Consider the following 16,506-nt stretch of genomic DNA (forward strand, 5'->3'; position numbering starts at 1 on the left):
CACAGGCTGCCTCCCCCTAACGCAGGGTTTGAGAGGTCAGCATTGGATGTGAGGAAGACAAGGCCTTTATAACTCAAGGGTAGGGGGTTTCCAAATGGCAAAATAGGTGGAGTTACAGGAGCAGAACAAGGGAGTCCTAGTGACCTGAAACAGACATGGTCGCAAGGTGAACACAGCACAGTAGTAATAGGTGGTCATATAACCTTTCACAGTAAAGGCAGGGTTGCAAGATGGTTACAAGCAACTTTTTGAAACAAAAGATATGATTGCCATTCCTGAATCAGACAGTTCAGAACCATTTGTAGTTAAGATTACAGAAGGGGCAGAGCTCAATCCTTGAGACAAACAGGAATGAACCTAGTTTGTCTTTACTACAAGATGGTTCTTCAGTTTAACAAAAGAAAAGTTGGGTTTTTTTTAATACCAGCTGAGGAATTATTTTGCTTTTGTCTTGTGTGTTATTAAAGCCCCTCTTTATTTGCAGAGTGTCACTATGTAGCCCAGGTTGGCCTTGAATTCACAGTCCTCCTTCCTCTCCTCCCGAGGACTGGGCCTTGCATTTCTCTCAATGTCTGATGTAGACAGTGCAGAGAGCTGAGGAGGATCTTAGTCAAGGGAAGTGCCTTCAAATGAACCATGTTTGCTTTTCATAACTCTGGTTTAATATTTACTGAAGACACAGATGCCGTGGGAAATAGTTTTTGTAGAGCAAAGATTCTATCGCAGTCAGAAACTTTAAATGTGGGTTCTATGCTTTGAAAGCTGCTAGGGTTTCCCTGGGTCTCCCTAACATTCATGTGGTAAGGTCTAATTCTCAGCTTGGCAATGCTGGAGAATGGGTGGCAGTGGGCATATGTGGGCAGGAATGAGTGAGCTCCAGGTATTCCCACGGCACTGGGTCCCTGGGACCGTGGAGAGAGCCGAAGGCCTCATCTCCAGCCTCCCAACGCCATTGCCGTCCTCTTAGACTCAGCAGCCCCCGAAGCCACAAGCCTAAGTAAATGTCCATGTCTTGTAAATCTTGGATATTCTTACATAGAGAACTAAAGTATGGATGTCTGTTTCTATTCAAAGGATCCTGAAGGAGCAGAAGTTGACATCGTGGAAGAAAATGATTACACTGGAATTATCTCCTTCCCTGACTTCAAGATTCCACCCAATCCTAAGTCAGTAAAAAATATTTCTTATTAAGCCAATTTTCTCTTAAAAGTGCATCTGGAATGGTCGGGGAAGGAGATATACAATCAAATAGAGCCACCTAGTGTTGGCAGGGCACCACAGAAATCTTCAGTCTAGTGAGGCTGCTTTCTGCTAGTGAAAAAAAAAATTCCCATTGCTGGGATCCAGCATAGCCCACCACCACCCCAGGCACTCAGGAGAGTGAGGCAGGAGGAGCCCATGGGTTCATCGTTGGCATGGAAACAGAGATGCCTGCCTGAAACACACATTCACAAACACACACACTTTCAGTGTGATATTTAGTTACCATGCCACCGTATATTTGAATCACACTGGAAGTGAGCAATGCTCACACAGATGGAGACTTCATCCCTGCTCCCCACGGAGAGCAGTGCAGCCTGTGTAGACAAGGGCATCCATAAACTACTGCTCCTGAGCGCCATTTTCCCTGTGTGCTCTAAAAAGGAAATTCGAGAGGATGCATTCTCCTGAAGTTTTGATATGAAACTGAAGAGTTTCGGTAAACTGGGTAATTTTAATCTGTGTGGTTTCTTAGAAATATGCGCTGTGCAGTACAGAGCTGAGCGTCCTGTCACTACTGCCATTTCTCAAGCGTTAGCTGTGCCATTTGTCCCATGCAGGTGTGCATCGCTAGGAGACTCAATTCATACTTTCCTGCCTCAGTGCATGCTTCGCCCTGCCTTCACACACGCCTCCCCTGCTGTAGTGTGCATTTCTCCCTGCCTTCACACACGCCTCCCCTGCTGTAGTGTATATTTCTCCCTGTCTTTGCACACGCCCCCCCCCGCTTTAGTGTGTGATTGACCCTGCCTTCGCACACACCTCCCCTGCTGTAGTGTGTGCTTCGCCCTGTCTCCCAAGCTGAGCCTTTGCCCAGGCGCTGTCCCTGGGTGTGGTCCAACACAGCTCCCTCTCCTCCATTTCCTTTGTGAAGCTTATTTCGATGTCTTTATTTTTTTTTTCTTTTGAGTTTTACTGTTTGCTTGCTTTAAAGGCAGGATCTCACTCTACCTCTGCTTGTCCTGGAATTCACTCTTCATCCCAGATTGCACTCAAATCCCTGTTGATCCTCCTGCCTCAGTCTCCTGCCAGGGCTGGGATTACAGGCAGGACCTCCCTACCTGCCACAACCTCTGTAGTTTCCAGTTGACTGGAAACTCCCTGCAGGCAGGCAGCCCTTGCCTGAATGACCAGCTGTGCCTCTGCAGGCATTGGAAGAGGTGCTTGATAGATAGTCTTTGAATTAATGCTGACGATAATTGTAATATACACCATGCAGACACTGGCAGCATATTTTCATTTCACAAGTGAGGCTGAGTGATTGGTTTCATCATCTGCTAGTTTACAGAAACACAAGGATTCAGACACATGGACTATTAACTCTGAGGACTGTGACCAATGTTATTCATTCTGTTTATCCTTTACTGCTTAATCCAGTGCTCAGTAAATATTTTAGAACGGAGGTTATTAACTAAGTAAACCGTTTTCCTTTTTAGATAAGCCATACTTAATTTTCAATGATAAATTTATTTATGAGAGATATGAACTTTATCATCCATACACTTTTCACCTGTGTATTACATGTTTCTAGAGACATCACTATGAATTTTCTCATATACCATAGACTATAATATCATGTTAGCATCATTAAACTCAAGTATTAAGTAAATTCTGAAGTTATCATCAGCCCCTTAACTCAAACATAATAACTGTATAAAGATAAAATGCATGGAAAATAATATAATAGATTAAAAATATCTAAAATTAATGTTTCTAATTAATCATTTATATTATCAAAAAATATTCAACTATTTCTGTCTATTGCTTTAGAATCTTCCACAAAATATGTACTCAGGCTACACATGTCTATGCATTTAACATCTTTAAATAGGAACTAATTAAATTACCTATGGCAAAATTAGAACTATGTAATGACACCTATGCTTTTAAATATTTTTTTTCATAGGTATGGTGTGTGGACAATTAAAGCTAAGTATAAGAAGGATTTTTCAACAACTGGAGCTGCAAACTTTGAAATTAAAGAATATGGTAAATTCTCTAGAATTATTTTATTGTCATTAAAAAGAGGGGTTTTACAGTACCTTGGAGTGCTGGAAGGGATGAGGGCAGATAGACAGTAGTGATGGAGGGGTGAGGGCAGAGAGACAGTAGTGATGGAGGGATGAGGGCAGAGAGACAGTAGTGATGGAGGGGTGAGGAAAGAGAGACAGTAGTGATGGAGGGGTGAGGAAAGAGAGACAGTGGTGATGGAGGGGTGAGGGCAGAGAGACAGTAGTGATGGAGGGGTGAGGGCAGAGAGACAGTAGTGATGGAGGAGTGAGGGCAGAGAGATAGTAGTGATGGAGGGGTGAAGGCAGAGAGACAGTAGTGATGAAAGGGTGAGGGCAGAGAGACAGTAGTGATGGAGGGGTGAGAAAAGAGAGACAGTAGTGATGGAGGGGTGAGAAAGGAGAGACAGTAGTGATGGAGGGGTGAGAAAAGAGAGACAGTAGTGATGGAGGGGTGAGAAAAGAGAGACAGTAGTGATGGAGGGGTAAGGCCAGAGAGACAGCAGTGATGGAGGGGTGAGAAAAGAGAGACAGTAGTGATGGAGGGGTGAGGACAGAGAGACAGTAGTGATGGAGGGGTGAGGACAGAGAGACAGTAGTGATGGAGGGGTGAGGACAGAGAGACAGTAGTGATGGCTTCTAGCACTTAGTTCCAGTTTGTGCTAACAACTTTGAAGAGGCCACCCTATCCTCCTGGACCGTGTCCTTCTTGACATAGTTGGGAGAATTGTGGTCCCTTGAGGTGCTTGGTTTGTTAGAGTCCTTTCTAGACTTACAGGGTAAACAATTTAGAGATAAAGTGAGTGGAGTCCAGTAAGATTCATTTAGAAATTGAAAATGTTCATATTTTGAGATCGGCCATATTACTAGGCCTATAAATACCTCTAATTTCCCATTTCTTATAGTTTACTCCAGTAGCTATGTGCTTTGTTATAGGACTGAACATCTCTGCTTGAAGCCATTCTTTATCTCCTCAGGAACATCATAGTAAGGAGATACAAAGTTAATAGAGGAGACAGGTGACAAATCCTGCCATAAGGAAGTTCAAACTTAAAGATTAAGCTCCCTGTCACTTCTTCTAAGGAACCTTTCTCCCTCCTGTGTGTTTGCTGTGCTCTGTTTATATCCAGGTTTTGCTGGTATCTTGCTTCCTGCAGTTGCCCACATCTATTCTTCTCACTGGGCTTACCCGCAAACTACAGCAACCTCCTCTGGCATTGTGGTGTCTGAACTGTCTCACTGGGTATCAGTCAAGTAATCTCAAAACGAAAATCATAGTGTTCACTCCAGCGAGTGCCTAGTGATCAGCTCTTCAGCCCCCTTAAAATGAACTCTAAGTCTTTAGGTTGAGCTGGCCCCTAACTGCTTCTTCTTTGGCCCCATTTTCCACAGCCTTGGGAATGTTACCAATGGTGTTTCCCATTTCCCTTCCTTGCCCAGTCAATCCCACTCATGCCTCATGCCTCCGTCTAACATTCATTTACTTGGAGACATTTTCTTTGAATTTGTTTCTGGTACAGGACCTCAGAACTCCTTCCCTTTCGTCACTCAATGACAAATTCATCACATCTGTACAATTACTTACTTAGCCCTGTTGCAGTTTGATTACTGTTGTGGTGATAAAATACTGTCCTGGTTAGGGTTACCGTTGCTGTGGTGAAACACTATAGCCAAAGTGACTTGAGGAGAAAAGGGTTCATTTAGCTTCCATTTCCACATCCATAGTCCATCCCTGAAGGAAGCCAGAACAGGAGCTCAAACAGAACAGGGACCTGGAGGCAGGAACTGATGATGCAGAGGCCACAGAGGGTGCTGCTTACTGGCTCGCTCCCCATGCCTGCTCAGCCTGTTGGTTTGCCTTGTCCAACTTTGATGCTATGGTTTTTATCTTGTATATTTTATTTTGTTGTTCTGTCATTGTCTCTTCGAAGTCTGTTCTTTTCTAATGAGAGACAGAAAGAAGTGGATCTTGACGGGCAGGAAAGAGGAGAGGAACTAGGAGAAGTATAGGAAGGAGACACTGTAATCGGAAAGATATCTATTTGTAATAAAAAGGAAGCATTTTAACCAGCAAAGTACTATGGCCAGAAGAAACTTAGAGGAGGGAAGATTTATTTGGCTGATCTTCCCAATCACAGTTCCTCCCTGAGTGCAGTCAGGAACCTAAAGCAGAAACTGCAGAAGAACACTGCTTACTGGATTGCTCACAGGCCCATGTCTAGATAGCTTTCTTATAGGGTCCGTGACCACCTGTCCATGGAATGGTGCTGCCCATAGTGGGCTGGTACCTTCTACATCAGTTAGCAATCAAGATAACCCTCCACAGACATGCTAGCACCAGAGTTTACGACAGCACATAAATACTGGATGGATTGTATCTATTGATAAAAGAGAGATACTAAATAAACCCTCATGCCTGGTGGTGCTGGCGCACACCTTTAATCCCAGCACTTGGGAGGCAGAGGCAGGAGGATCTCTGTGAGTTCAGGGCCAGCCTAGTTTACAACAGCTAGTTCCAGGACAGGCTGCAAAGCTACAGAAAAATCTTGTCTTGAAATACAAAACAAAACAAACCCACATTTTCCTTTCCCATTTTCAATTTAATAAACACTCATTAAGGAAACACTATGTTTAAGACTTACAAGAAAGATAAGAGGAAGAGATAGAGAGACAGACAGATAGACACAGAAACAAAGATAATTCTTGTTCTGTTTTAAGAAACTGATATTTTACCAAAGGAAATAATCTATTGTCCAAAATATACACTATAATCAAAACTTAAACCAAGTGATTCTGGTATATCAAGCCTAGATCCATTTTGATTTGGAGAGAGGGATATCATTGTTGTTGATGATGATGATAATGATGGAGATGATAATGGGGATGATGATGGTGGTGATAAGGAGGATGGAGATGATAATGATGGGGATGATAATGATGATGGGGATGATGATGGGGATGATGAAGATGATGGGGATGGGGATGATGATGGAGATGTTGACTGGGATGATGGAGATGATGATGGAGAGGATGATGGGGATGGGGATGATGATGGGAATGGGGATGATGATGGGGATGATGATGATGGGGATAATGATGGAGATGATGAGGATGATGATGGGGATGATGATGGAGATGATGATGAGGATGATGGGGATGATGATGGGGATGATGATGGAGATGATGGGGATGATGATGGTGGAGATAATGATAGGGATGATGATGATGGGGATGATGATGGTGATGGTGATGATGATGATGATGGGGATGATGATGATGGGGATGATGATGATGATGGGGATGATGATGGTAGAGATAATGATAGGGATGATGATGGTGGAGATAATGATAGGGATGATGATGGTAATGATGATGATGATGGGGATGATGATGATGATGATGGGGATGATGATGATGGGGATGATGATGGGGGTGATGATGGTAATGATGATGATGATGGGGATGATGATGGGGATGATGATGATGATGGGGATGATGATGGGATGATGAGCATGAGAATGATGATGATGAATGTAGGCAAATAATGCTCATTTGTTTCCCCGCCACCCAGACCTGAAATAATCACACTGAAACTCTATTAATTAAAACACTGCTTGGCCTACTAGCTTAGACTTCTTATTAACTAACTATTACATTTTAAATTAACCCATTTCTATTACTTTATATATTGTCATGAAACTTGTGGTTTACTGGTAAGGTTCCAGCATCTGTCTCCTTTAGCAACTACATGACATCTCTCTGACTCCATCTTCTTTTCTTCTCTGTATCTGCTTGGAATTCCTGCCTTGCTCTATTCTGTATGGCCACAGGCTCAAAGCAGTTTTTTTATTGACCAATGGTAATAAAACATACTCACAGCATATAGAGGGGAATCCCACATCACCTCCCCCTTTTCTAAATAAAAAAGAAGGTTTTAACTTTAACATAGCAAGATTGTGTAACATGAGGGCTGGCTTGTTGGGTTTCTGTCCCATCTGGCTCCCCACAGCTGGAAAACCCCAAAGAAAATCACACAGAGTCTACATTAGGTTATAAACTGATTGACCCATTGTTCTTACCTATGCTAGCCACATGGCTCGGTACCTTTCTCAGCCAGGTAGATTACATCTTGCTTCCTAGTAGTCTGGGCAGAAGTGTAGAGGGAGCTTCCTGTTTCCCAGAATACTCCTGTTCTCAATGCCCCACCTCTACTTCCTGTCTGGCTGACCCACCTATACTTCCTGCCTGACCAATCAGCGTTTATTTAAAACATGATTGACAGAATACAGACAATTCTCCCACACCAAGATTGCATACAACAAAACAGTTATCAAGCAAGAATTATAGTTACAATATCTAGTTCATTTGACAAATTAAAGAAAATACTCTATCATTTATCCTATTTTGTGAGTCTAAAGTTTTAAACCTAATCTATTTTTTATAATTATAACTATGTTTCTTCAACTCCATCAAAGACTCCAGAAGGATATAATATTACCTATGTAAACAAGAAGTGCATTGTGAGCAACTTCCAAACTCTAGAACTGAGAGAGACATTTCTTTGCCTAGACAGTCATCCAAAGTTCTTCTGTAATGTTAGGGCATCCATCTTCAGCCCACAGGCCAATACTTTTTGGCAAATGTTTTTATTAAGCAAGAAAATTGAAGATCTCTTATGCCTTGTACTGGCAAAGTTCATCTGTTGCTTTCTTCTGTGTCCTGCAAAATGTCTGGCAATTCTCTCATGAAGCAGGAACTCCAAACAACTGCCTCACCTTCTTTTGGCAAGTTCAGCAGTCATTTTTCTGTGGGTCCTGCATGTCTAGTTCATACACTATAGCATCAAGCAGTCCAGGCAAGAGCAGTCTCTTACACAAATGGCTAACCTACTCCATAAGGAGTCTCTTCAATGCCCATCATCCTCTTGAAGTAGGATAGTGCTGCCAGAAGCAGATGTGTCTCATTGTCATGGAAAGTCTAAGTTCTTAAAACATTGAAATGTCACGTTCTGTAAGTCTTTGGAAGATTTGAAGAATACCTATTCATCTGAAATGTATCTCTGTACATCTAGAAAACCTAACTAACATAACTACAAGCTTGACTAGTGTAGATTACTATCTATTGACCATCTATTAACCTGTATTTCTTAATTATACATTACATTTTTAAAAGAACTACACAAACACAATACTTTAAACATGAGAAGAAATATACATATAACAAAATTGACATCAAATTTGTACCAATAGACCAAGATCCATATCAATGCAAATTTCTATAGCCTATCCACCTTTGAATGTAAACAAACATTTATAAACAATATTTGGGAACTTGGGAGCAGTTCCCTCCAAACTACTTCCTGCTTTTTGTTGGAAAAAGTATTTTAAGGGGTTCACAGAGACTTTTCAGGGGGTCGTGGTCCATCAAATGATATTAGTCTAGAAGAAATCCACAGATTCTCATCCTCTGTGAAAACAAAAGCACAACCTCTTTTCCAAAGCAACATAAACACAAATTTTGAAGTCAAGATACCTTTAAAGTGTATATGTTGCTTTATCTTAGCAGCCCCCAGAATCAAATATCTTTCCGTATTTAGCTAATTCACAGTCAAAAAATTCAAAGAAAACACAATAATATATACATAATCCAGACTCTCTGTGTGTATTCCATCTTTACATGGCTTATTTACTTACTCTATTACTTCTTTACAAGTTTAATATTTATTTTATTATCTTTACTCCTTTAATTTATGACTGTCTGTACTCTTTTATATTATAATTATCTATACTCCTTTTCTTCTCTCTCCCAAGCCTAAGTATAATTATACAGCACTGTAGCTCATTTAGAGGTCTTTTTTATCTAAATCTGTCTTTATTGTGTGCATATCTGCAATTATTTTCTGAAAAGAAATGTCTTTTTTAATGTAAATAGACATGGCTAGGACCAACTCTGCAGCCCTGCCTGTTGACTCTGCCTAGTCACCACCACCCCAGCTCCAGGTTCACAGTGGATTTTAGTGTCACAATTAAGCAATTTGTAACACTCAGCTCACAGACACCATTTAAATGCTCAGCCTCCTTAAAGAGCCAGAGCTATTTGTGCAACTAGTGGAAACCAGGAAGCCCTCCCCTAAAGAAGCCACACAGTCTTTGCTGTCAATGCTGAGTCAGGAAGACCTCGCTTAAAGGAGATGCAGTGCCCCTGCTTGCCTTCAGCAAATGGAGTTCATCCAGGAAAAAAAGTACAGCTACCAAGAAGCTGTGTTAAACTCCGTTTTTTGTCCATAATTTCTTTTTAAACTCTCTCAGGTTTTATGTGGATGCAATTGCCCACATGGGCACCATTTTTTAGGTGAGATCTGCTCATTTGTTTCCTGGCCGCCCAGACCCAAAATAATCACACAGAAACTGTATTAATTAAAATACTGCTTGGCCTATTAACTCAGGCTTATTATTAACTAACTCTTACATCTTAAATTAACCCATTTCTATTATTCTATATATTGCCATGAGGCTCATAGTTTACTGGTTGGTTCCAGCGTCTGTCTCCTTTGGCAACCACATGGTATCTCTCTGACTCTGCCTTCTTTTTTCTTCTATCTCTGCTTGGAATTCCCACCTTGCTCTATTCTGTGCTGCCACAGACCCAAAACAGCTTATTTATTAAACAATGGTAATAAAACATATTCATAGCATACAGAAGGGAGTCCCACATCAGACGGAGATGCTTTATTAATGCTACCAGTTATCTACCTAGAAAGTGTAGATGCCTGATGTGCTTCAGGGCCCATGCTGGTTCAATGAAAACGCCATCTCTTCATTTCTATTTCCAGTCTTGCCACGTTTCTCTGTTTCAATAGAGCCAGAAAGTAACTTCATTAGTTATAAGAACTTTAAGAACTTTGAAATCACTGTGACAGCCAGGTAAGAACTTTCTCAGGTAAGTTACGTTTAGTTCTGGTTTTAGCTCTCAGAGTTTTTCTAAGGTAGCCTGTGACTTGCTGTGTTCCACAACTTTGGGGATGGACTTTATGCTGACTGCTCTGTTTGCCTATCCTGACGTCAGCTTTGAAGGCAGAAAAAAATGTCCTCAAGATTAAAGCTCAGTGTATGCGTTCATAAACACATATCTTAGTTAGCCTTTCTATGCTGTGAACAGACACCATAACCACAGAAACTCTTATAAGGACAGCATTTAATTGGGGCTGGCTTACAGTTCAGAGTTTCAGTCCATTATCACCATGGTGGAAGTATGGCAGCGTAGAGGTCCATGGTGCTGGAGGAGTAGCTGAGAGTACTACATCTTGTAGACAACAGGAAATCGACTAAAATGCTAGGTGGTATCCTGAGTATAGGAGACCTCAAAGTCCACCCCCACAGTGACACACTTCCTCCAACAAAGCCACACCTCCTAATAGTGCCATTCCCTATGAGCTTATGGGGGCCAATTATGTTCAAACCACCACACAGCACGATTTAGGGTATGGAGACTGATACAAACGGTTCCACTTATTATTTCATCTCTAATATATATTTCAATTAATTCTTTGAAAATTAAACACATGCATACAATGTCTTTTAATTATATTAAACCCCCACTTTTCTCTGGTCGAACTAGAAAATGCATTTCTGCTTCCTGGACTGCCCGAATGATAGGATCCACAGCCACACCCTCCTGTCTCCATGAGCTCCACCCTCCTTTCTTGCCACAGTGGACACTCCCTTTTTAAGTCAGGAAGCCTTGAACTATGCTTTTTTTGAGACAGGTTCTCACTATGTAGACCCTGATGGCCCAGAGGTCAATATGTTGACAAGGCTGACCTTGAACTCAGAGTGCTAGGATTAAAAGCCATATTTTTCTTGTTGTGGCCTTCTAGGGGTGTACTACAACAGTGGGTGGATGTGTATTATGTGCCTTATATAATTTAATATTGGCAGATTTTTTTCCGAGTCATCTATTATAGCAATGTTAGGAAAACAACTTTCTGCTCTTGTTTGACAGATATTTTTATAATAAAGTAGTCTCTGATGCTGAAGTGTATGTCTTTTTTGGATTGAAAGAAGACATAAAAGAGGATCAGAAGGAAATGATGCAGAAAGCAATGCAAGTCACAAGGGTAAGATGTTTGCTGAGACTTCAAAAAAAATGTGAGGAGGGGTAGTCACTTGCAAGCCCTCTAGCTCAGTCCCACATCTGTACAGATGTGGACAGTGAGGTTAAAATTCTCAGTTGGCATAGTGCCCTTCAGATAAATCTCCCCTTTCAAACCCCAGGGCAAGCTAACTGCAGATATGAGCCATCCTGGCAACCCCTGGACTGACTGAGGGATTGAAGGACCCGCTCCAACAAGCACGGTGGAAGAAGAGTCCAGCATGATACTTGGGCCTTTACATACACATGCACCCGCCCTTGCCTGTATACTCACAAACATGCAAAAAGATGTGTATACACATGCTCATACAGCAAACAGAACATACATGCATGCATGCAAACCAGAAGCAAAGAAAATAAACACACTGCCCTTTCTTTGGCATCAGCCTCTCCAGACAGCTAACGTCATGCCGTCTCTTTCCCTCCTCGACTTAGCAGTCTCATTGTCTCAAGTCTTCCCCTCCCCTCCATGCCTTCCTGTCTCCTCTGAGCTTAATTCCTTCTCATTCTTTGTTTTACAACACAGTCCCCTTTTCTTTGGTCATAGCCCTTGGCCACCCAAACACAGTTAGTCAGCCATTCTATGTATTCCTGTTACTTCCAACAGAGAAAATAAGACCACCACTGCAGTTTGAGTCAAATTTGAGTTTCATTGAATTCATTTGAGTTTGAGCAAACTTGAGTTTCACTGGAATGCACCCCAGAGCGGGCCAGCGGCTGCCTCCTAAGCTGGTTAAAGACAGAAGCACCGAATCTATTACTTGGGCCCCTTTTAAGGGGTAAAATCAAGAGTAGTTTTACAAAAGAGAGACAATGGGCCAATAAGGAAATACAAAAATAACTTTTAAAAATCATGTGGTCACCCACCGTGTGATTAGGGAGGGGTAAGGGAAGGTCAGGGAGAGTCAAGGGGGGTAAGTGTATTATAAAAAAACAAATCAAGGTCATGGGCTGGGGAAGGTCAGTTTCCAGGAAACAGAGAGAAACTCAACTCTCACAATAAATAGAAACTTATTTTTTTAAAATACAGCATAATGGCTCCTGCATTCAAAATGGAGTCAGGCAGGCTCCTCATTCCCTGGCCTCAGGTCTCATTAAAGCCTGTTTTATACTTTCTTCAGTGTGACTTCATACTAGGACGGAGAGCATTTAACACAAGGAGTGTTTAACAATGCCCAGAATTATTTATGATTGTTTAAAAATAAATCTGCTTTCTGGTATTGAGCTGCTAAAGGCAGGAATGCCTCTTCCGTACAGAGCACCCTCACAGTGTGCAGTATAGACGCCTCTGCCGACATCCTCAGGGCAGAACACCCTCACCGTGTGCAGTGTAGACGATGCTGCTAGCATCCTCAGGGCAGAGCACCCTCACCGTGTGCAGTGTAGACGCCTCTGCCGACATCCTCAGGGCAGAGCGCCCACTCCATGTGCAGTGTAGACACCTCTGCTGGCATCCTCGAGGCAGAGTGCCCACACCATGTATGGGTGCTGGTGAAATCTGTCCATGGTTATGGGCGTACTGTTACAGGGACCGAGATTCCAGCCCTTGCTTCCTTTTCTCTTGTTTCATGCTCTCTACCATACCCCACAGATGGCATGAGGTCTCGTCTCTTTTCTATGCATTTGCATTCCCATTTATTTTGAATTTCGAACGATCAGGCCTTTAGCTTTTGTATCTGAAAAGATGGCCTTATTTATTCAAAATGTAAATTAAGAGTCATTTTAAAATTCAAGATTCCACCTTGAAAATTCAAGATTTAAAGGAAATAAAGACAAAGGATGTAGCTCGATGATAAAGTGCATGTTTGACACGCATGAGGTTCTAGGAGGCCCTGGGTCAAACAAGCTAAGTCATACAAAAAATGCCTGCTCCAGGTTAAACCATTTTCTAATAAGAAATAAATCAAAAACAAATCAGAGGAAAAATAGTATCGTTTAATAATTCAATAATAAAATTCATAATTAAACAATATGATATAAACAAACCTAATGTTTCTTTACTTGTTGTATACTGTATTATCAATTGGTACTCAAAAGACTATGCGAGAACCCAAGCCCCTCCACATCTGTAACTCTGCACGAGCGCGAGGAAGCAGCATCTCGGCTGTCTCTGTGGGCCCAGTCACTTTAATTATAACTATAACATGCATGTGGCTTCTGGAATTCGCCTTCAAGAGGCAAGCAAAAGCAGACCGACATTTTCCTTCTATGTTCTCTGCTTTGACTCTTCCTTTTGCTCCTTTTAAAAAGCTGATCAATGGAGTCGCTCGCCTCACATTTGATTCTGAAGCAGCGGTTAAAGAGCTGTCGTATGAAAGTCTGGAAGAGTTACATGGCAAGTACCTTTATATCGCTGTGACCGTCACAGAAGCTTCAGGTAAGCGTGCACACACAACATCCTCTTGGTATGGATTTGACATCATATCAATAGTGTAAGTGACTTCCACAGCCCCTTCACATTTTTTTTCATAGTTAAATTTTACCTTTCCTTTTTATGACATTAAAAATGAACGAATGCAGAACTGGGTGGCAGTGGCGCACACCTTTAATCAGGAGGCAGAGGTAGGCAGATCTCTGTGAGTTTGAAGCCAGCCTGGTCTACAGAGCGAGTTCCAGGACAGTCTCCAAGGCAACACAAAGAAGCCCTGTCTCCAAAAAAAAAAAAAAAAAAGTGAATGAGTGTTGTGTTATTCTGCAGCCCTCACCCCCTATCGTCAGAACCACGAAAGCAAACTAGCATTTGCCAGTGTCTCTAGCGCTGTTTCACTTGAGCTTCTAGCACCCAGTCTCACCTGCCTAGAGCCAAAATAAAAATGCGACTGTGTGTGTGAACTGTTTGCTGTCATATGACGTAAGTGCTGGTCACTGCACCATCATCATCCATGTCACACACCCAACGCCACCTGAGCGCCAGCTTCTCCACTCCTTCTTCTCCCCATCCAGCTTCTTCTTCGCAGGGCCGTCCTACCATGTCATTCGCGTGTTTAATTAGCTTATTGTCTGTAGCTCTCAAATCCCCTCCCATGGTTGTCATTCTGAGACAGGCTCTCACTATGTAGCACAGGCTAGCCTCAAACCCACAGCAATCCTACTGTCTCAGCCTCCTAAATGCTGAGATTACTAACATGTGTCTTACACTTGACTCTCATGACTTTTAATAGCTAGTAATTACTACTCCAAGCCGAGTCAAACTGTCTTCTAGTATGTGTTTATAACTAATATGGTTTTATATTTCAGGTTTATACCAAACCCCCAACTGACCTTGAATAAGCAATTTAACCACACTAAACCTAGCTTTTCCTTTACAGTAATAATCTTCAGTGATTCCTAAGGTTCCCTTCACCCACTGAGATTTGTCCTTCCCTGGTTGCAGAATAGAGAACTTAAATAATTATGTTATTGAATACCATGCGTTGCTAGACTCAGGGGCTGCTAGAGATGGTAATTACCTTACACTCCATAACCTAGCTTTTGTTTCCAACATGATAGTAATGTGCCTTTCTCACCTTTTTTTTTTTTTTTTGGTTCCTCAATTGGCTTCAAATAGACTTAGTGTAAGCAATAGTTATGAGATATTCAAAGGCTGTTTATAAATGTACAGGATCTCACACGTGAGCTAAGCGTCAATGCCGCATGCAAGCCGCTTACAGATTAGTGTTAGATGGGAACAGAGGTAGTCAGCAAGGGACCAGGGCAAGAATCCTGCGCATGCTCTTAGCCTATACAGAGGTGGTCTTCTGGGTGACTGTGCGGTAACCAGCAACACTGTCCTAAAGATGATCAGTCTTGAAGCAAAGCTGGGGTTTGGAGGCAGGGCTGGTAGATGGGGTGAAGCAGGGTTCCCTCCTCAAAGAGGTCAGAGAAAAGGGGGGTCCTGCTTGAGGACAGCTCTGTCTGGTCTGGGTGCCGGGGGAAATAGGGATGGAATGCTAGGAAGGAGCTTGAGGAAACTAGAAGTTTTTGTATTATTTTTACTGTTGTTTAATTTTAAACTGAAGGGCAATCCAATGATGCTCTTCAAGTAAGCCTTCAGGGCTTTTCCCGGTATCAAGGTGTCTGATTCTTCTCTAGTTCTCTCCACCTGTTAAGGCTCAGCCTCTGGGGTTCCCTGCTCTCTCCCTGATCATTTGAACGCATTCAACTGAACCTGAAGCCACCATTGAAAGGTGACATCGTCCTTCACGTCCCTCTGTCTCTTTGCAGCCTCACTCACACAGGGACATCTGACAGGGAGCTGTCTACATAGGCTTCAGAAGCCCCAGCTTCTTGTCCGCACACGGGAAGCATGCCCCAGTTACAACTGGCTAGGGAATGAAGGCAGCAATGGGTGGAGGGAATGAGTAGGTCTGTGGCACACAGACCGGTCAGGCATCACTTTTCTGGGGACATTAACACAGTGCCTGCTGCCCCCTCATAGGTGGATTTTCAGAAGAAGCTGACCTTCCCGGCATCAAATACGTCATCTCTCCATACACACTGAATTTGGTTGCTACTCCACTTTTCTTGAAGCCTGGGATTCCATTTTCCATCAAGGTAGGCAGGTTGAAGGAGGTGGAGAGGAAAGAAAGACATTTTAGAGTTGTTCTGATTTGAGACATGACGGAATTGTTCTGGCAAACAGGTACAGGTTAAGGACTCACTTGATCAGCTGGTAGGAGGGATCCCAGTAATTCTGACGGCGCAAACAGTCGATGAGAATCAGGACACATCTGACCTGGAACCCAAGAGAAGCGTCACTCACGCCACTGATGGAGTAGCTCCTTTTGTGGTCAATCTCCCATCTGAAGTGACGGCGCTGAACTTCAACGTGAGCTGAATGTTCTTGCTGTGTTTCTGACTGTGTGTTTTGCCTGACATACAGACCAAATGTGACTGATTTCATCCATGAGTCCAGAGAGGAATTACACAGTTTTAAACCCAAAACGAAATACGTACCTGAAACAGTTTGCTAATGTAGTGAATGGCCGCGGGGACAGTTGAATGGACAGAATTCAAAGCCTCGAATGCTGTCAAATTTTTTTGTTGTTTGGAAATTAACTATTTCCTCTTATACCAAGAAGATTGATTACATCACAATTCAGAAGTG

The 16,506-nt window shown here is 42.4% G+C and overlaps 1 protein-coding gene across 1 annotated transcript in view; it reads left to right on the plus strand.

Moving 5' to 3' along the window:
• LOC125398997 (complement C5) overlaps positions 1-16,506 on the plus strand; it is a 100,316-nt gene that overhangs the window by 24,245 nt on the left and 59,565 nt on the right. The window contains exons 5-11 of the mRNA XM_087899686.1: positions 1,075-1,166; positions 3,167-3,249; positions 10,102-10,192; positions 11,271-11,385; positions 13,671-13,797; positions 15,838-15,953; positions 16,042-16,227. Coding sequence (XP_087755812.1) covers positions 1,075-1,166; positions 3,167-3,249; positions 10,102-10,192; positions 11,271-11,385; positions 13,671-13,797; positions 15,838-15,953; positions 16,042-16,227 — 810 coding nt within the window. The remainder of the gene's footprint in view (positions 1-1,074; positions 1,167-3,166; positions 3,250-10,101; positions 10,193-11,270; positions 11,386-13,670; positions 13,798-15,837; positions 15,954-16,041; positions 16,228-16,506) is intronic.

Source organism: Myodes glareolus, chromosome 21 (genome assembly GCF_982192425.1).
Source record: "Myodes glareolus chromosome 21, mMyoGla1.1, whole genome shotgun sequence".
Classification (NCBI taxonomy): Eukaryota; Metazoa; Chordata; class Mammalia; order Rodentia; family Cricetidae; genus Myodes; species Myodes glareolus.